The 22,304-nt window shown below is 38.4% G+C and overlaps 1 protein-coding gene across 3 annotated transcripts in view; it reads left to right on the forward strand.

Moving 5' to 3' along the window:
- The window catches only part of TAB2 (TGF-beta activated kinase 1 (MAP3K7) binding protein 2), a 61,740-nt gene extending 45,699 nt beyond the window's left edge, over window positions 1-16,041 (forward strand). For 2 of the 3 annotated variants that reach the window (XM_008695012.2, XM_040627943.1), the window contains exons 4-7: window positions 1,918-2,078; window positions 2,279-2,372; window positions 3,689-3,769; window positions 14,085-16,041. In XM_008695012.2, coding sequence (XP_008693234.2) covers window positions 1,918-2,078; window positions 2,279-2,372; window positions 3,689-3,769; window positions 14,085-14,227 — 479 coding nt within the window. In that variant the 3' untranslated portion in view covers window positions 14,228-16,041. The remainder of the gene's footprint in view (window positions 1-1,917; window positions 2,079-2,278; window positions 2,373-3,688; window positions 3,770-14,084) is intronic. The other variant, XR_005834410.1, reaches the window with a different exon arrangement.
- Window positions 16,042-22,304: the final 6,263 nt, after the last annotated feature.

Below are 22,304 nucleotides of genomic sequence, written 5' to 3' on the forward strand. Positions count from 1 at the left end.
CCGCATCGGGCTCCCTGCTCTGCTGGGAGCCTGCTTCTTCCTCTCCCACTCCCCCTGCTTGTGTTCCCTCTCTTGCTGGTGCTCTCTCTGTCAAAATAAATAAATAAAATCTTAAAAAAAAAAAAAAAACTTGATAGGAAAGTAACAAAGACACAGCAAGTTTTCAACCAGGAACATGTTTATCTCCAAAAACACCTCCCTGCAGTGACAGAATATATATTAAAATGGGAGAAAGTTTAACAGGGTTTTAGTGTTTATCAAAAAGAATCAGCCATAGTTTTTAAAACTTGAAACATTATGCCCTCGTTTTTATTTCTTCCAATAAATAAGAAAGAATTACAGAGGGAAGCATCTACAGATTATAACAGTGTCAGATTTTGTTGGGAAAAATTATCAACTATTTGAAGTACTTGAGCTTAACGGCCTCCCCCACTCCATACCCTAGTTCTGGTTCTAGAATATACTGCTAGAGTGAATGGCCCAAATATACCTTAATATGCCAGAGCCTTTTTCTTATTTTTTAGATTCATAGAAATTTCAGATTAGTTGAAGATGACTGTTCAGCATTAACTGTTTAATCTACTTGAGTTTTTCATTTTAATAGCTAGTTTTCATTTTTAAAGGTTAATTGTACTTTTCTAAATCTGCCTGTTTTCTCATGGTAGAATCATCCTGAGCTGACGTTTTATAGAAGTAGATACAGGTATCTTCACTCCCAGTCCAGTATCCTAAAAAAGAGGCCTACATTGTCCAAGGATTAATCACAAGAACATATGCTGATTGTTATGGCTTAATAAGGTTTCCCAAGCAGTTTATCATTCATGCTACAGGATTAACTGCATAATTTCTTTCTTTAAAAATCTTAGGAAAATAAGGGCACCTGGGTTAAGCATCCAACTCTCGATTTTGGCTCGGATCATGATCCTCAGGGTTGTGAGATCGAGCCCCATGTCATGCACTGTGCTGAGCATGGAGCCTGCTTAAGATTCTCTCTCTCCCTCTCCCTTTGCCCCTCCCTGCCCTATGCGCTCTCTCTCTATCTCCTTCTCTAAAAAAACAAAAACACAAATGCAAACAAAAAAAATCTTGGGAAAATATCTCCACAAATATAAGTGATTTCTTTAAGTGGTATCATTTTTACTTTGTGATTTGAACAATTTAATACTAATGTTTCACATTTTAGAGTACCTGGGTAGCTCAGTTTGTTAAGTGTCTAACTGTTGGTTTTGACTAGGGTCATGATCTTGAGGTCTTGAGATTGAGCCCCATATCGGGCTCTGCACTGAACGTGGAGCCTATTTAAGATTCTCCCTCTCCCTCTGCCCCCCTCCCCTTCCCACCCCTGCTCACATGGTTGCACTCTCTCTCTTTAAAAAAAAAATTAACAATTTAATGTTAACATTCGTATGGATTAAAATCATTCTGTTTTATTTGTTGCATACAAGAAAATGGATTTAGCTTAACCCATATTCCCTTTTAAAATGTCTATAAAGTGTTCATATTAGAATACCTTATGCAAAGTCCAAACACAGGAGGCTTCTTAGAAGGTGTTATCCTTTCAGAGGGTCAGATGTGAATTAAATAGTAGTTAGTAGATTAGTTGACTAGACTGGAGCCTTTAGAGAGGTAATAGGCTACTAAAAATACTGTCCTTAGCCATAAAGTGGGTTTATCCAAACACTTTCTAAAAAATATTTTTAAAAAGTAGCAACATTTTTCTTCTTAAATAATTAAAATAATTTTCAAGTTAAAAATTTTGAAATTTTAAACATTTAAACTCAGAATAATTTGTTTTAAGGTATCTTGGCATACTCTTGTTTGTCACAGAAATATTCACTTGCTTTGTTTTCCCAAGGCTACTTAAAGGTTAATTGACTAAAGTGGGTGGGTCCTCATGTTTACGAATATGTGTTGCAGCTCTGTTGGTACACCAGAAGGCCAGAATGGAACGACTTCAAAGAGAACTTGAGATTCAAAAGAAAAAGCTGGATAAACTAAAATCTGAGGTCAATGAAATGGAAAATAATCTAACTAGAAGGCGCCTGAAAAGATCAAATTCCATATCCCAAATACCTTCAGTAAGTCTTTATATAACTCTTATGACCTCTGTGCTTGAACTTGAGAATAGGCAATCTGTTATAAGTGTAAAAGGTTGATCTAGTTTTCTAGAAATGCTCTTGTTTCTTTGCCCTTACCCTCCCCTGCCAAACTCCACTCTTTGTTAACTAATGACGAGAGAATCCACCATAGATCCTTCTCACACGGAATTATTTTTCAGCTCGAAGAAATGCAGCAGTTGAGAAGTTGTAATAGACAACTCCAGATTGACATTGACTGCTTAACCAAAGAAATTGATCTTTTTCAAGCCCGAGGTAAAGTTCAGTGCATATTCAACTGACACTCATTGTATTAATTTATCAACTCTTTTCCTGTGACTGAAAACAAAGTTATCAGTTATAATCTTATTGTCTCAGATTTGACTTTGGAGCCAGATAGTACTAAAAAACTATTGGGTTTTTCTCTCTGCCCCCCCTTCCAGAAGAAATTATGTATTTGGTATATGAATAATTTGATAAAATTTGTATTATTCAAAGCTGCTTTTGTCTCATGTTAAGGGAAGACAGTGATTAGTATGTCTGGCTGTATTGTCAAAAGTATTACTGTTATATATTAGTAGAATGTATAATATCATATTTTTTACAATACTAAGGTTAAAATATAGGTACTCATGTCTTTTTCCTGTTTTCCTTTTTTCCTTTTACTTTTCAAGAATCATGCTTTAAGAACCTAATTAAAAAGGCATCCCCACCCTAATGGCACTATCTTAATTGATAAAACAGAGAAGAGAATAAAAACATGGCTTATACATTTTTTAGAACAGTGAAAGCTTATTATGAAAACTTGAGCTATTAGTGATAAGCAATACTTTGTTATTATAGCAAAAAATCTTGACAATTTAATTCAGTTCCATAGACAACTAAAAGGAAATTGTATAACTTAAACCTAATTCTGAAGTTAGGGAAATAATAGAAATAAATGAAATGGAAAAGACAGGATAAGAGAAGGAAGCCAACAAAAAAGAAATCCTTAATTACTCTCTTAAGGGTGTGCTGAAAATCCATCAAACTGAAAGATGATAATGTATTTTCTTTTAAAAACCTTAATAAGTCGTGTATCTTGAAACATTCACTGAAGATGCCATAGTTTAACTTTAAAGAGGGAAAAAGGAAGTTAGTGCTGGTCTAGCAGCTATAGTTCTTGAGCTTGTTCTTTTTGTCCTCTGAACCGTTACATTAAATTAGTGCAAGGTTTTTAATACTTACTTGGGGCCAAGCTGTTTGTTCGATCATTTGAAATTATATTTTAAATTGTTCAATTTTAAGTTATTTTAACTTGTCACATAGAACAGTGGTGTAGTTCTAATTCTGTTACTGTCTTACTATAGTTTAATTTGACCTGTCCCCCCATTTACCACTTAGGCTTCTGTTGTGAGTACTGTATTATACCTACCTCAGCTGTTTTGACATCCTTACATGTAATTTGAGATTAGAGGTGCAAAATAAATGAAAAGCATTTCTTCTATTTATACTGTGATCTTTTTTAGAAAGAAAATATTTGCTTTTTAAAAAATAAAATTAAATATTTTTGAGCTATAAACATTGATATATTTACTTTTTATATATTTCAGGACCACATTTTAATCCCAGCGCTATTCATAACTTTTATGACAATATTGGATTTGTAGGTCCTGTGCCACCAAAACCCAAAGGTTAGTGTATTCATTAATGTGAAAACCATTACATTCTGAAAAGCAAGATTTTAGAAAATTTGTTTTTAGCAACCTTCCACTTTAGAAGTGCTTCAGACTGTGGCATTCGTGGATGAATTCATTAGGAAGATAGTTGCTTCTTTTCACTTACATGCTGGGGACGGGGGAGGATGCAAAAGTGTAATGTACTTCATTCCTTAAAAGTAATATATGCATGTCCTTAGGATTCATATATACTCCTAAAATAGCAAGTCTGGGGGAAAAGATAATCAGGTGCAAAAATTTGTTCTCTTTAAAATTTTTGATAACTGATGAGAAAGACAGCTTAGGGAAGTTTATTTTTCATGAGTATTCTGTTTAATTTATGCATAATTCTGTATAATCACAATACTCTGAATTTCAGACGAATGATTTTTGAAAACTATTACCTACTGTCATTTTACATCATTGATAATCAGATTTGTGTGCACACGAAACAAGGGTATGTCAAAATATGTGTGTGGATTTTTTTACTCTAGGACTTAAAATATAGAGAGAAATGAGAACAAGAAAGAATAGGTACGTTATTAGCTCTTTGGTTTGTAACAAAGACTTTTCATAGTCTCACTAGGTATCCTGTTCTCTCCACTCCCTCATTTTTGTTTAAATATAATTTGATTAGAACTAGCTGTATCTTCGTGTTTTGTTTTGTTTTGTTTTTTAATTTAAATGTTTCTAAACATAGTTAGCTGGAATGCAATGAACTATTATTATAGAAGAGCAAAAGTGAGATTAGGGCATTTGTCACAGTAAGCAGTGGTTAAAATACAAGATGCCGTTTAGATGTTAACTGAATAAAGGAATAAAGAAAACAGTGGCATAGCCTAGCTCCTTAAAATAAGCAAAGTGGGTATTCCCAGACTCTGAACGAGTTGCTTTAATATAATCTTTTCACTCTCTCAAAAACTAGAATTTTTTTTATAAAAAGATTCCTGTTTTGCTTCAACATCAACCAGTACTTATGCATTGAGTGCAAGAGGGAGTATGTAGATGGAGGATAGATGGGAAATAGATTAATAAGACTGGTCTTGACAATTTGAAGCAGGATAAGAACATGAGGGTTTATTTTACTATCCTGTTTCTATATATGTTTGAAATTTTTCATGGAGATAAAAAGTAAGGAAAGGTAGAATAGTAGAAAGCACAGATGGAAGCGTTTCCTTAAATGTATAATATGTTAAGGGGAGGGGTCCAAGATGTTGTCATAGGAAGACCCTAAACCCACCTCTTCTTGTGGACGTACCATATCTACACCTACATATAGAGCAGTTCCTCCTGAAGAACTGAGCTGATTGAACAGCTTCTGCACAGCAAAGGATAGAAGGACCACATAGAGATTGGAAGGAAAGATGGAGACACTGTAACCATGGGAACCCCACCCCCTACACTGTGAACTGCAGAGGGGAGAGAGGGCACTGAGGGACCCATGCACAGATTTGCCCACCCTGGCCCCCCAAAAAAGCTGTGATTTAGAGGGATGCCTGGGTGGCTCAGTCGGTTAAGCATATGCCTTCAGTTTAGTCATGGTCCTGCGGTCCTGGGATCGAGCCCTGCTCAGGCTCCCTGCTCAATGAGGAGTCGTCTTCTTGCTCTCCCTCTCCCCCCTCCCCTTCATGTGCTCGCTCTCCCTCAAATAAATAAAAATAAAGGGCACCTAGAATAAAGTGAAGAAAACCCATATACCAACCCTAGAGCATCTGCCAAGTGGTGGGAGAACTGCTGGGACTCTCTCTGGGGTCAGAAGTGCAAGCAAGCACTAAGTTTACCCTCTTCCACCTCCTTGATAGCATAAATGGGAGCAGAGTCTAGCCACTCTAGCCAGCCTTCCCTCTCAGCAATACTTGCACCTCTTCCCCCATCAGCTCCAGCCATCCTTCCAAAATAGCCCCCTCCACCTGTGCCCACCTGAGCTCCAGCCATGCCACCAAGGTGGCCCACGGTGCAGTGCACACCAGTGCCCCTCAGCCTGTACCCACCACAGCTACTGCCAGCCAGCCAAAGCTGCCAGGCACATGCAGTCTGTATAGGGACATTCCTACACGGAGCCTTTCCTTCATGATTGGGAGAGGTAGCTCTGTTCCCTAAGTCATAGAAACAAACGCAGGAAGTCAAAATGAGACTGGAATGTGCTCCAAACAAACAAACGAAAATTCAGAAAAGGAACTAAATGAAACAGAAATAAACAATCTGCTTGATAAAGAATTCAAAGTAATGGTCATAAAGATGCTCATCATACTTGAGAGGAGAGTGGATGAGTTCAGTGAGACCTTCAACAAAGAGATATAAAATATAAAAATAGAGCTGAAGAATACAATTAATGAAATGAAAAATACACTAGAGGGACTCAGCAGCAGATTAGAGGATGCAGAAGAATGGATCAACCATCTAGAGCCAGGGTGATGGAAAGCACCCAAGCTGAACAGCAAAAAGAAAAAAGCATGTTAAAAAATGAGGCTAGGTTTGGGGCGCCTGGGTGGCACAGCGGTTAAGCATCTGTCTTCAGCTCAGGGCGTGATCCCGGCGTTCTGGGATCGAGCCCCACATCAGGCTCCTCTGCTATGAGCCTGCTTCTTCCTCTCCCACTCCCCCTGCTTGTGTTCCCTCTCTCACTGGCTGTCTCTATCTCTGTCAAATAAATAAATAAAATCTTTAAAAAAAAAAAAATGAGGCTAGGTTAAGGGACCTCTCTGGAACATCAGGAATAATAACATTCACATTATAGAGGTCCCAGAAGGAGGAGAAAGGGAGAAAAGGACAGAAAACTTACTTTAAGAGATTATAGTTGAAAACTTTACTAACCTGGGGAAGGAAACATACATCCAGGTTCAGGAAGCACAGACAGTCCCAAATAAGATGAGCCCAAAGAGATCTACACCAAGACACATAATGAAAATGTCAAAGATTAAAGATAGAGAATCTTAAAAGCAGTAAGAGAACAGGAACTATTTATATATAAGGAAAAACCCCATGAGACTATCAGCTAATTTTGCAACAGAAACTGCAGCCAGAAGGGAGTGGCATGATATATTCAAAGTGCTGAAAGGAAAAAACTTATAACCAGGATACTGCTCGGCAGAATTATCATTTAGAATTGGAGAGCTAGAGTTTCCCAGACAAACAAAAGTTAGAGTTCATCACCACTAATCCAGCCTCATAAGAAAAGTTAAAGGGACAAGAAAAGGCCATAACTAGAAATAAGAAAATAATGAAATGAAAAAATTTCCCGGGTGAGAGCAAACATATGGTAAAGATAGTTGATCAATTACTTATAAAACTTAGTTTGAAGGTTGAAAGACAAAAGTAGTAAAATCAACTATATCTAAAAAAAAATTAGTTAAGGGACTCACAAAATAAAAAGACATAAAATATGACATATACATAAAACATAGAGGAGAAAGTAAAAACAGTGCTTTTAGAATGTGTTTGAGCTATAGGGATCATCAACTTCATATGGACTGCTATATACTTAGGTTGTTACATATGAACTTCATGGTAACCACCGATCAAAAACCTGTAATAGATACACAAAAAATAAAGAGAAAGGAATCCAAACATAACATAATACAAAAGAAGAAAGGAACGTAGAGGAACTACAGAAACAACCAGAAAACCACAAAATGGTAATAAGTATGTCTATCAGTAATTACTTTGAATGTAAATGGTCTGAATCCTCCAGTCAAAAGATATAGGGTGACTGGATGGTAAAATAACAAGGCCCATCTGTATGCTCCCTACAAGAGACTCACTTCAGACCTAAAGATACTGACTGAAAGGAAAGGGATGGAAAAAAGATGCTCCTTGCATATAGAAGCAAACAAACAAACTGGGGTAGCCGTACTTACATCAGACAAAGCAGACTTTAAAACAAAGACTGCAACAAGAGACAAAAAAAGGGATTGTGCAATGTAAAGAGATCAACAAAAGGATATTACAATTGTACATATCTATACACCCAACAGAGGAGCACCTAAACATATGAAGCAAATATTAACAGATATAAAGAGAGAAATTGACAGTAATACAATAATAGTAGGGAACTTTAACAGTGCACTTATATCAGTGGAGAGATCTTCCAGACAGAAAATAAGGAAACAGTGGCTTATGAACAACCCATTAGAACACATGGACTTAAGAGATAGATAGAGAACATTTCATCCAAAAACAGCAGAATACATATCATGAAGTACACATCGAACAGTCTCCAGGATAGATCACATATGTTAGGCCACAAAACAAGTCTCAATGAACTTAAGACTGAAGTCATGTCAAGCATCTTTCCAACCACAATGCTATAAAACTAGAAGTCAATTACAAGGGAACAATTGGGAAAAAACCACAAATATGTGGAGGCTGAACAACATTTTAAACAACCAATGCATCAATGAAGAAATCACAGGAAATAAAAAAATACTTGGAGACAAATGAAAATGAAAGCACAGGTTCAAATTCTCTGGAATGCAGCAAAAGCAGCTCTAAGAGAGAAGTTTATGGTGATAGAGACCTACCTCAAGAAACAAAAAAAAAAATCTCAGATAATCTAACTCTATACTTAGAGGAATTAGAAAAAGAACAAACAAAGCCCAAAGTTAGTAAAAGGAAGGAAATATTAAAGATCAGAGTGGAAATAAACAAAATAGAGTCTAAGAAAAATAGAAAAGATCAATGAAACCAAGATCTAGTTCTTTAAAAACATAAGCAAAATTGATAAACCTTTAACCAGACACATCAGGGAAAAGAGAGGGCTCAAATAAATAAAATAAAAAATGAAAGAGGAGAAGTAACAACCAACACTACAGAAATACAAAGGATTATAAAGGATTACTATGAAAAGTTTTATGCCAAGATTTCAACAACCTAGAAGAAATGGATAAATTCCTATAAATAAACACTATTCTGGGACTGAATCAGGAAGAAACAGAAAATGTGAACAGACTGATTACTAGTAACAAAACTGAGTCTGGAATCAAAAAACTCTCAACAAACAAAAGTCCAGGATCAGACGGCTTCATAGGTGAATTCTGCCAAGCATTTAAGGAAGAGTTAGTATCTGTCCTTCTCAAACTATTCCAAAAAGTAAAAGAGGAAGGAAAACTTCCAAATTTATTCTACAAGGCCAGCATTACCCTGATAAACAAAACCAGACAAAGACACTACAAAAAAAGAAAATTACAGGCCAGTATCCCAGATGAACATAGATGCAAAAAACACTCAACAAAATATTAGCAAATGCAATTCAACAATACACTAAAAGGATCATTCGCCACAGTCAGGTAGGATTTATTCCAGGGATGCAAGGATGGTTTAATATGTACAGATCAATCAGCATGATACACCACATTAATAAAGTGATGTAGAAAAAGCATCTGACAAAACTCAACATCTCTTCATGATAAAAACTCAACAAAGTGGGTTTGGAGGGAACATACCTCAACAAAATAAAGGCCTTATATGGCAGACCCATAGCTAACATTATAATCATTTGTGAAAAACTAGAAGTTGTTCCTCTAAGATCAGGAACAAGACAAGGATGCCCACTTTTGCCATTTTTATTCAACATTTATTCAACTAGAAGTTCCTAGCTGCAGCAATCATATAAGAAAAAGAAAAGTATCCAAATTGATAAGGAAGAAATAAAACTGTCACTATTTGCAGATGATATACTATATATAGATAACACTGAAGACTTCACCAAAAAAACTATTAGAATTAATAAATGAATTCAGTAAAGTTGTAGGACACAAAATTAATATGCAGAAATTTGTTACATTTCTATACACTAACAACAATGTAGCAGAAGAGAAATTAAGAGAACAACCCCACTCTTAGTTGCATCAAAGAAAACTAAAATACAAATACCTGTACTCTAAAAACTAAGACATTGATGAAGGAAATTGAAGACAACACAAACAAATGGAAAGATATACCATGCTCATGAATTGGAAGAATTGATACTGCTAAATGTCTTTACTACCAGAGCAATCTACATTGAGATTCGATGCAGTCCCTACCAAAATACCAATGGTATTTTTCACAGAACTAGAATAAATAAGCCGAAAATTTGTATGGAACCCAAAGACCCCAAATAGCCAAAGCTATCTTGAGAAAGAACAAAGCTGGAAGTCTCACAATCCCAGTTTCAATATATGGTACTGGGGGCGCCTGGGTGGCGCAGTCGCTAAGCGTCTGCCTTCGGCTCAGGGCGTGATCCCAGCGTTCTGGGATCGAGCCCCACATCAGGCATCTCCGCTCGGAGCCTGCTTCTTCCTCTCCCACTCCCCCTGCTTGTGTTCCCTCTCTCACTGGCTGTCTCTCTCTCTCTCTCTGTCAAATAAATAAATAAATAAAATCTTTAAAAAAAAATGTACTGGCACAAAAATAGACACACAGACCAATGAAACAGAATAGAGTACCCAGAAATAAACCCACACGTACATCATCAATTAATCTACAACAAAGGAGGCAAGAATTTACAATGGAGAATGAAACTGGACCACTCATACACAAAACTAAGCTCAAAATGGATTAACCATTAATTACATTAACCTAAATGTAAGGCCTGAAACCATAAAATTCTTAAAACATAGGCAGTAATCTCTTTGACATTGGCCTTAGCTACAGTTTTCCAGACATGTCTCCTCAGGCAAGCGAAACAAAAGCCATTATCAAACGAAAAAGCTTTTGCACAGCAAGGAAATCATCAACAAAATGAACAGGCAACTACTGAGTGGGAGAAGATACTCACAAACAATATACCTGATAAGAGATTAATATTTAAAATATATAAAGCATTCATACAACTCACCACCCAAAAAAACCCCAAATAATCCAATTTTAAAATGGGCAAAGGACCTGAATAGACATTTTTCCAACAAAGACATGCGGATAGCCAACAGACACATGAAAAGATGCTCAGTATCACTCATCATGAGGGAAATGCCAGTCAAAACTACAATGAGATAACCCCTCACACCAGTCAGGAGTGACTAGTATCAAAGACAACTAAAAATTTAAAACTTGAAGGACAAGAAATAACAAGTATTGATGAGGATGTGGAGAAAAGGGGAACCCTTGTGTACTGTTGGTGGGAATTTAAATTTATAATAGCTTCTATGGAAAACAGTATGGAAATTCCTCAAAAATTAGAAATCCCACACAGTCCAGTAATTCACTTGGCATAATACTGTTTAGGTTCATCCATGCTGTTGTGAATGGCAAGATTTCCTTCTTTGTGGCTGAATAATATTCCCTTGTGTACACACACATACACACACCTTCTTTATTCATTCATCTATCAGTGGACACTTAGGTTGCTTCCATATTTGGTTATTGTAAATAATGCTGCAGTAAGCATAGGCATGCATGTGTCTTTTCAAGCTAGTGAAATAAGACAAATATAATATACCATATCATTTCACTTATTTGTGGAATCGAAAAAAACCAACAACAACAAAACAGAGGCAGACTAATAAATACAGAGAACAAACTAATGATCACTGGGGTGGGGAGAGATGAGCAAAATAGGTGAAGGGGATTAAGTGGTACAAACTTCCAGGTATAAAATAGATAAGTCTCAGGGGTGAAAAGTACAGAATAGGGAATATGGTCAATAATATGGTAGTAGCTTTGTATGGTGACAGATGGTAACATCATGATGAGCATTGTGTAATGTATAAAGTTGTTGAATCACTATGCTCTTCACCTGAAACTACTATAACATTGTATGTCAACTATACTGCAATTTTAAAAGTTTATAACATGCCAAATATGATGAAATACGGCAATTATTACCCAAAAAAGAGAAAAAAGAAAAAATCTATTAAAAGCTTTTTTACAAAAGACAGAAGCTTGTCTGCTATTTTGGAGAAATATAGAATCAAACATTTTTACCTTCAGGCTAAAATAGAAAATTATTAGTTTCATTTATAAAGGTTTATTTAGTTGGAACTGATTTTGCAGTTCTGCTTTACACTGCAGTGTTTTGCTTTTTAAACAGCTAAAATTAGTGTGGAAATCACAAGTCATCCTTTGCAGTCTAACTTCCTCTTTAAATTCTGGTTTCCAAATACCTCTAATAAAAAGATTTCTAGGGGCACCTGGGTGGCTCAGTCAGTTGAGCCTCTGCCTTTGGCTTAGGTCATGATCCCAGAGATCATGGGATCAAGCCCTGCATCGGGCTCCCTGCACAGCAGAGAGCCTGCTTCTCCCCCTCCCTCTGCAAGTTTAAGTACCAAATGAGATTGTGCAGATACAAGAAAACATTGGAGATTTTTCATTTAAAAAAAAATGTATAGGTCTCCTATTAAATACCTTAGATATTACTTAAATAATGAAGAAGGTGCTGGTATTTAATAATAGATTAAAGTGTTAATACAAATAATCCACCTTCCTAAAAACCATTGTTTTTAGGACAGTTTTTTAAATGTGCCAGGTGGGAATGTTTTCTAACACCGAAGTAAGACCAAAATTCTGTTAAGTAGGATGGAGCCCCAGATTAAAACAACCATTCGATAAAATGTTTCCCAAGTATGAAGTGTAAAAATTTTTATGGTAAAAAGTTAAAACAAAACTTTATTTATTTTAATGTGGTTTAAGAAATATTAACTAGTATTATCAGACCCTCAATTTTTCAAATATTTTTACTTAGATAAGCCTTAATTAGATATTTTTAAATTACTCGATTTAAAGAAAATTATTCTATAAATAACAGTGTCAAGTTGCTCTTGAATGTTGCAAAAAGAGTCATGATGCCTAAAAATTGTGACCAATGCCTGAAGTTGACAGTTTTGCAATAAAGTGTTCCTTAAGACTAATCAGTAAATAAGATGCCGCTAAAGGACAGCTGGGTGGCTCAGTCGGTTAAGTGTCTGCCTTCAGCTCGGGTCATTGATCTCTGGGTCCTGGGATCGAGCCCCAAGTCTTTCCTGCTCAGCAGGGAGTCTGCAACTCTCTCTACCTCTACCCCGCCCCTCGCCTGTGCACATGTGTTCTCTCTCTCTCTCAAATAAAATCTTTAAAATATACATATTTTAAAAAATAAGTAAAGGGGGACAGAATACCAAACATCACTTAACTATTTTAGGTATGTTATAAAAGGTTGACTTCCTCTATTTTGCCTACTAAATACAGTAAGTCTATCTTTTAAATTATCAGAGAAGATATCATTTAGATACCAACTCAGTGGAATAGGTGGAATTTGCAAATTAGAAATTTGTTAAATACAGTGTTTTAACATAGTTTGAATCTTTACATTGTAAACCTTGATGGGAGAGCTCCAACAATGTGTGCTCCTTTTACTTTAAACCTCCCCAAACTAATTTGTAGGAATATTATCCTACATTTCTAATGGGATTCCCCCCCCTCAAAAAAAAGAGTTTCACAAATGCAGTTTCATCTTAGACACAACCTTAGAGGAATGTAATTACTCCTTAAATTTAAGGAGTTTAAGTAAAAACTCCTTAAATGTTAATCCCTTCAAACACTCTAGAACATTGGCCTCATAAAGCTACAGTGGCTTCACTTTATTAGAAAGGTTAGACCTGAAGGGTGTGTGGTTTATCTACGATCACAGAATAGAGAAGTCATGAGTGAGGAGCAGAGCCAGGAGCAGAACTCCATTCTCACAGCCCTCAATCTAGTATTGTTTCTACTGTTCTGTAATAAATATGATTTTAAAATAAACCGAGGAATAAAGTATGGTAGAATTTTTACACTGATTTGCTTCTCCAAATTACTGTTAATATATAGTTAAGATTTTAGAAATTAGCTCGTCTTTCTGTTTTTATTTGTGTTGTTCACAGCTTACATTTTTAGCAAATAGAGAACATTTAACAAAAAGTCCATTCCTGGTAGAAAACAGAAATAGAAGTACTTCTTCAGTAGGGAGCGAAAATCTGACTTTAATGAGACATAGAGTCACTGTCAGTATGGTAGCAGGACACCTTTTCACAGTCCAAGGTGCGATGATGGGAATCTTTGCTGTTGGTTCCCATATAAATTGATTTCCCTTTTCTCCTGCTGTAAGTTGGAGAAAATGATGCTCTTTTTCCCCTGAAGGAGATAGTGAGGTGACCCCATCCTGCCGGCGTTGGTGTTCCCCAGCAGAGAAGCGCCAGCTTGCTAGAGGCGGGTGAGAACCGAGCATGTCAGAATCAGCTCGGTGCTTCATTTGGTTAAGCAGCTGCTCTGTGCTGTGCAGTCCAGATGGTGCTTAAAGTTGCCAGTAATTTACGACTTTGCGGTGTTTTGCTTCTAAAACAATTCTTTTGCTTCTTTACAGATCAAAGGTCCACCATCAAAACACCAAAGACTCAAGACACAGAAGATGATGAGGGGGCTCAGTGGAATTGTACTGCCTGTACTTTTTTGAACCATCCAGCCTTAATCCGCTGTGAACAGTGTGAGATGCCCAGGCATTTCTGAGCCAAAAGGCCCTGTAGCTCCAAAACCACATCGGAAGTTCAAGAAACTAGTCTGTCATCGGGGAGAAGTTTCACTGCTACATAGGATATTGTCAGATTGAAGGTGTGATGAGATGGTGTTGTGCTAATGTTAAATGTCAGCCCCCAGAGCTAATAATACCTCAGTCTAATGTCATGGGCAGTTGAAATTCATCACATGAAAGGGAGGCTGCTGAGAGACTCGGTTGCCCGCTGCCTAACCATGTACAGTGTTACCAGTAGCCCATTGTGGATAATTCTCACTCTAGTAGTGCCTAGGTGTGCCCAGTACCTTTTCCCCCCTCATGTCACTACTGAATTTTGACAGGAGGAAGGAATAGAGCGATGGCTTTTTTTTTTAAAGCTTTCGGTGAAACACTACAAACATGAAGAAAAGGAGCAAGGTTTAACTATTTAAAAACTGTTTGCTGCCGCGTGGTGCCAATGAATAGGGGAAGAACTTCATGAATCTGTGGTACTCTTGGCCTCGTCTTTGTCTTCCCTGAAAACATCTCCACTCTGTGAAGCCAGCATCTGGGGTCTAAAGATGGAAAGGAAAGCGGCAGGCGCTGTCTGTACAGACATGCCGTGAAGTACCCCACAGCCTTTCCTACTGTACAGATCGCTCGAGTCTGCTTTAAGTGATTTCTTTTCTTTATTATTTTCTTATATTTCTATATGTATAGTGTAATAGTCTTTTGTTAACTAATTTTCTTTTTTCCTTTTAGTGATTAAGCACGATCATGTCCCTTTTTAAGCCTTACCTGAGAGAAGCAATGCCTTAAAATAAAAAAGCATTAATGAAATGAAACTGTGCACAAAATAACTTTCCTCTCCTTCCTCTGTACTTGGCCCTCCCGAGCGCCGAGTTCTGTGAAGCCACGCAGATGCTGCCCGCTGACTCGCAGGAAGTACGACAAGGCTCACGTCTCTCTGAGTCACCGCGTGCCCGCCGGCATCAGCGGGGGGTCGCACGGCACACTGACCTTCCCCAGGGAAGCTTAAAACGAAAGGTATTTTTAAACCCACTGACAGAGCAACACGGTTCAGCTTGCTTCATCTGCCTGGTGTCCCACAGAACTTCCACAAGAGATTACTATGGGCAAAGTACAGTGTCCAAAACCAGCAACAGCAGCAGTACCGACAGCCCTGGTTTGGGGAGAAGTTGAAATGCTTTACTGTTGGGGCAGTCCGTTTCTAAACCTGACTTGGTGGCAGTATCATGTCTATTTATAAAACTAGGCTAGTCATATTTAGGACAACTGAAGGAAAGCTGGAAAAAAGAAAAACAAGCAAACTTGAACACTGAAGCAACCTCAAGCATCTCTTTATTTTGATGATATATTTTTATAAGGAAAATAAATATTCAGATGATCGGGAATGTATATAACTAAATGAAATCAAGAAAAAGAAATAACAGTATGCATTTAAAAAACAGAATTATGAAATTATATATCAGTGCTTAGAATGGGGCTAAGGGAAGTGCTGAAATGTAGCAAAAGGTAGGAGATAATGTTCACTGTCACCCATTGTAAATGTCTGCAAATGGATATTTCTGAAACAAGCAGGATTGTTACAGGTGGTCTATATGGATGTCAAAGCCTTGACTCCAGGCTCTGCATCTCGTATAGGGGAAGAAATACGACAATCATAGCTAATTAGACCGTAGACCCAAAGCCCTTACATTTGATGCATTTTGTTTTAAAACTAGGCCTTGTTTTTCAGCTTCATCTGCAGTTCTATGTGAAGATTGATAAATCAGTTTTTACTTGTTTTATTAATAAAACGTAATTTGGATATCTTGAGTTGATGGTTTTGTGATTTAGCTGGGTAAACTATCTTTGTGTAACAGATAAGTTATTTATAAAAATTAAAAAACTTATATTCTAATGTGGATTTTGTGACTTGTTTTTAAAGTTTGTGGCATGGAAGACAATTTATACGCCAGCAGAACATTTGATAGCTAATTGAAATCAGAGAAAACTCATTCTCTAGAGTCTTCTCGTGACATCATGGCATTCAGCTGCATTTCTTGGATTATTTTTCTCAGTTCCCCCAAGATTTTTAACTAATGGAAGAGAGCAACCACGTTTCAACTGAGCCCAAAAAAAAAAAAAAAAGGAATATTGCTTTTTCATTGTTACTGCTTTTCCTTTAGTTTTTTCGGGGGAGAGGGGGTTAAAGTTTACCTCATTGAAGACAGGGTATCTTGGGTCAGTTTGGCCTGAGGAGTCATTCAGTTAACATCTATGTAATTCCATAATGTTTAGGTGCTGGGGATCCCAGTGGTTCTTCTCTTGGAGAGAACCTTTATATTAAGAGTTTTCAAAAAACATCACTCGGCTTTTCTGAGCTGGAAAAAGGCAAAGTAGCATTCGCCGATCTCTTGGTCATAACTGTAGAAAGCCCTGCTCTGCCTCCACTGGTCTTCTAAACTTAGTGGGACAGAAATACTGTTTGCCAAGGAATATGAGGCCGGTGGTCTGGAGATCGCCTTCAGGAATTACTGCACTAAAATAGAATTACAGGTACGAAGAACCTCAGATGGAACGGTGGACTTCTGTTTCTCATCACTATCTTTGGGTGCTGACATTCTCTTTAAAGGCGAGGCGGGCAATTAGCAGTTCATGTAACCTGGACTTCTCAGGAAAACTTTGGTATTACCAGAACAGTGGCCAGTATGTGCTGTTATAATTAATACGTCATGCAAAGATGCGTGTTTATTGCAGATTTTTGTGGGAAATATGAAAATTTTTCTTTTAAAATTTCCATTTACTTTTTTAAATGACTGGTCTAGATCAATCTGCAGCCTAATATTAATTGACGTTATATTGGAGAATTGAAATTGTGCAGAAAATCAAAACTGTATTAGCGGTCAACTTCAAACACATTGCAATCAAAGCATTATAAATAGCAGACTTCACTGACATTTCACCAATTACCTCTATCCCAGTTGAATGTTGATGGGACAGTCCAGTGAGCACTGATGGGTTTAAGAAGTGAATGGCGTAAGGTGTAATAATGTCCAGTCCGTGAGTAACCGACGTGTATTGCCTTAGAAAATACTGTTAGATCTGTAGTGGCATCAAGGGCCATTCCAGACTTAATATCTTCATGCTGGGGATTAGCATAGTTTCCCTCATAATATCACAAAATACTTCTACTTCTCTGTGACAAATGAACATATTTTTGGCTCCAGTTTTTAGAAGCTGCAATTATTATATCCATATTATTTGAAGATGAAACAGTTTAGGGCTGCATTTTAATTTTTATTACTTCCATCTGAAAATAGGCAACTTGAGAGAAAAGACTTTCAAAGAAAACAGAATTTTGTAGCTTTATATTTGTTAAAGTGGGATTCCCACCCCACCAGTACGTTTTGGTGGTGGTGGTTTTGTTGTTTTTTTTTTTTTTTTTAAGGAAGTGTAATCATACAAAAATGCTTGGTAATGCATTGTCTTTGCAACTAAAAATTTTTTCCTATATTATGGGTTCAAAAATAGAACTGCCATGTTGCATTGTAACTGTTCACCAGCTTGCCTAGTCATTTAGAAAGTTCATGAAAGCACTTGCATTATTTAATTAGTTTTTTAAATTCCAGTGGAGTTAACATACAGTGTTCGATTAGTTTCAGATGTATAATATAGTGATTCACCAATTCTATACTCAGTGGGTTTGCATTTTTAACTCTGGCACCTTGTTCCCTAGATAGACCACTCAAATCTTAAGAATCAGGACAGTTGAAGTCCAATTCGGGCATCTCCCTAGATTTACCCTGTAACCCTAGGCTAGTTCTTTGCTTTTATTTCTTGGCCTTGTTAAATGAAGATAATTATATTAATTATGTTCAACCCGCCTCACTGGGGTACTGAATGTGAAACTAGCTGAGCCAACCCCTTCTCACCAGGAATTCCATTGTCCTTAAACTGGGTCACGCTTTTGAATGAATGGAGTTTGATGCATTTTTCTCAACAGTGTCAGTGAATGAAACGGTAAGTCTGCTGTTACTTCTCTGAATTGGTCTAGGGACATCTCAGTGGACCAGAATTTGGTATTTCAGTCACTGCGATTAAATTCTTGCCTTTTAATGTCAAAAGTTTAGTTGCCTTGCAAAGATCATAAAATTACCAAAGGCTGACCTGCAGATCAGGTGTGTTTATATTTCTGTTGTATGTCCAGCTATCTAAAGAATGTACATCTTATGATGAAGTATATGACAAATTATTTCTCCAGGAAAATTAATTTCTTCAAAGGACTTACTCCAATGTTTGCGCATTTGCATATTTCTTTTTTTTTTTTTTTAAGATTTTATTTATTTATTTGACAGAGATAGAGACAGCCAGCGAGAGAGGGAACACAGCAGGGGGAGTGGGAGAGGAAGAAGCAGGCTCCCAGCGGAGGAGCCTGATGGGCTCGATCCCATAACGCCGGGATCACGCCCTGAGCCAAAGGCAGACGCTTAACCGCTGTGCCACCCAGGCGCCCCACATTTGCATATTTCTTCTAAGCCTAAAATTGGCCCAAGGTACACTTTATTCTAGCCTCTCTCTTTACCACTCCCCTTCTTTTAACCTCCCCCCCCCCCCCGCAGGGCAGGAATACATCCTTCCTGTGACCCCAACTACATTCGAAAAATGTTTATTGATCCTCATAACGCAGTGAACAAATACTATAGTATTTTCACTGTGGAAATGCTTTCCAGAGATTTTTAAAGGGAAAAACAGACTTTCACTCCCACCTGTGAGCCGACCCATCATTTCGTGGTAGCTCAGCGCCCTTTTCACACTGCTCTAATCGGTTCTCCCAACCCTCCCCACCCCGTTTCTTACTCTCACCTGGCACGGTGCAGCTAGGATTAGAGAGAGCACCATGCCCGAGCTCTCCTGCTGATCCTGATCTTTATTGGTTCCCGTTGCTGACCGGGCTTAATTGTAAGATGCTATCGCCTACCTCTTCAGGGTGGTTTGTTGCTTTCCAACAGGATACTCTTCCAACTACATTGGCCTGTTCACTTCTGTTAACCCCGCACAGCCCCACCAATGTACTTGTGTCCATCCCATTTCTTCTGTCTACTTAAGTTTAAACCTTCAAGGATCAGGTCATAGGTCGAGGCTATGAGGCCTTCTCGAACTTGTGGCACTTGCTAGATTTTGTGCCCACGTGGCATTTATTGCTGCTTTGAGCCTGTCCGTTCATATACTGACAGGGTAGGTATTAAGACATAGCCCTTTGTGTCTCCACAATAAATAACCTCATGCGTAGTAAGAAGTCAGTCATTGTCGATGGTGATGATGATTCTTGAGGGCCATTTCTAACATTTAATTCCAAGTTAGTCGACGGGTAGAGCCATCGTTTTGAATTTGGTATATATTTTCCCATTGGACCAATATTAAAAGTTGAAGATTCTCAGGCCAGCCCAGTAATTCACAGGAATGCTTTGCATTTGAAATCCTGGGATATGGCACAAGACTATTGGGGTATGTAAATGTAACTAATTAATGGGATGTTTCAGTTATCTCTGTGTGGTTCTGTAAGAGTATGGAGAAGTAGAGACCTTTGTGGATATTCTGGGAAATACAGAATTGGCATTTGAAATTGAGGCTCCTGATTCTGCTATATCCAATTTTACTTCAAAGCTTAAATTTTGCCTTTCTTGGATACGGATCTTTGAGTGGCTTCTTGTTCTTAGATATGAAGATCAAAAAAAAAATTAAGACTTTATTAGAGAGAGCATGAGTGAGGGAAAGGACCAGAGGGAGAAGCAGACTCCCTCCTACTAAGCAAGGAGCCCAACAGGGGGCTCCATCCCAGGACCCTGAGGTCCTGACCTGAGCCGAAGGCAGACGCTTCACTGACTGAGCCAGCCAGGCACCTCTCAATTGTTTTTTCAATCTCACAATTGAAGCAGAGAGCCATGGGAGATTATTTTTTCCTGAGAAAACTGGTCAAGAGAAGAAGGAAAAAAGAAAATTAAATGCAAATGGTGTAATAACCCTCTCCTCTCCCCATTCCCAAGAAAGGTGAGAAGGCAGCCTTCCGACTAAAGGAATAATAGCAGAGAGTGTATTTGTGAATTGGGTGTGTAGGACCGAGACTGCCTGTATGACGCACGCCATGAAACAAGCGTACATTTTATACAGATTGGCTTGGAGCCTAATGATGACTACCTTTTTGGCTTTTCATAGAATTATTTCACAAGCCCATATGCTGAAGAACCAGATACTTATCATAGAACAGTCTACACATCTTAGAAGGCCACTACCCCAAGGAACCAAGCTCTACTAAGTGACTGAATGAGAAGCAAGGCGTGCCACGTCATTGCAGTGAATGCTAATAGGTGTTCTTCGAGACCATTGCCAAGTATCCAAAGGGTAGTTATATTTAACATCAAATGGCAAAAAAATACAGCAAAGTTTCTGAAACTTGCCCCTTGTATTTCTCTCTCGAGCACAATCACTCCTACCGTTCATAACCATTAATGACCTACAGTTAAAGGCAATGGGTTCACATTACATGAAACAAATGGCCCCCACATTCTAAGGCAACTGAAATAAAGAATGAACAGGACTCGCTGAAAACTTGAGACCAACTGTCATGTTCTCCCTCTGAGCACCTGTGCTGTGGAATCTACATTTGCCGCAGTACAGAGATCTTGAGACCCCCTCGGAGGGGCACAAGGCTTCCATTTTCATAGCATTTTGACAGACTCATCCATCCACAAGTAAAAGGATTTTGTTACCGTCATGAGTCTCACGGATTCTACGCGCTCCGTTTCCTACAGGCAGGATACTGAGAAATTCCCTGTCCTCAAAAATGCAACTTGGTGACATGCTGGCTTCGTCTTCTCTAGATAGAATAGTCGTTCCTCGTGGTCCTCATACATGTTCACGGAGCGGCGAGCAGCCTCTAACCATGTTTTATGAATTACGGTGGGACATGGGGCCTTCGGCGTCCTGACTCACGTAGGGGACGGGCCTCAGCCTCGTCTGCTTGTGTCCTGGCACTTGCGTGTCGTGTGCTTTCGTGTATGTGTTAGGGGCACATCGGCTGGTTCCTCCAGGGGTGGCCTGCACAGCATGATGCCTGCGGGCTCGCAGTGATTCCGTGGACCCTTGCTGGCCTCGGGATGGTACTTTCCAGTCACTCCCTCTGCTCTGCACTCTTGTCTGCTTTCCACCCATCAGTGCTTTTACCTCCTGACTGTTGCCTTTACACTGTTTTTATAGAAGCATTTTTTTCTGATGTTTTAGATGAAACTTTAATTTCTCTTTCAGTGCTAACAATCCATCCACAGTTAATCCTTCTCTACATATCTGGGCATTTTTCACTGTGATGACTCCGTAGGACTTTATAGGACTTAAAAAACAGAAGGCAAGGGCTGAACCCGGAGGGCAGGAGCTCCGTGGAGTGAGAGATGACTTCTGACGGTTGAGTCTGGACAATCTACGAAAGCGAGGCATTTGAGAGGGGTCTCAAAGGGTGGGTGAGAATTGACAGAGGAGAGAACATGCCCCACAGTGCAGAAAACGGAGTGAGCCCTGGCAGAGCCCAGATCCCACAGGGGCTCCACGGAGATCCGCAGGTGAAAGGGGAGTACAGGAGGGAAAGCTCGTTCGAACCGTCATCATTTGACGCAAGATGAAGAGTGTCCTTTATTAGATAAGTAAAAAGAGCCATGGAAATAATTTGGGTAACCGGCCTAAGAGAATTGGAAATGTAAGTCCGTGAATGTTGATAGCGGCTATATTCAAAGTAGCCAAAAAGCAGAGACAACCCACCTATCCAGGAATAGGTGAAAGGGTAAACAGATCATGGCCTTTCTGTTGGGGATACTCAACAGTAAAAAGCAACAAATACTGTGCAATGACATCAGTGAATCTCAACGCCTTATGCTGAGTGAGAGAAGCCAGACACAGGGGTACCTCTGCATGACTTCATGGTTATAACATAGGATGGGCAAAACTGTAGTGCCAGCAGAAACAGTGGGATAGGAGTCCCTGAAAAGGGGCACATGGGTACTTTCTTGGGGTGATGCATAAGTTCTACATCTTGATGATGGC

This window comes from Ursus maritimus, unplaced genomic scaffold (assembly GCF_017311325.1).
Source record: "Ursus maritimus isolate PB19 unplaced genomic scaffold, ASM1731132v1 scaffold_13, whole genome shotgun sequence".
NCBI lineage: Eukaryota > Metazoa > Chordata > Mammalia > Carnivora > Ursidae > Ursus > Ursus maritimus.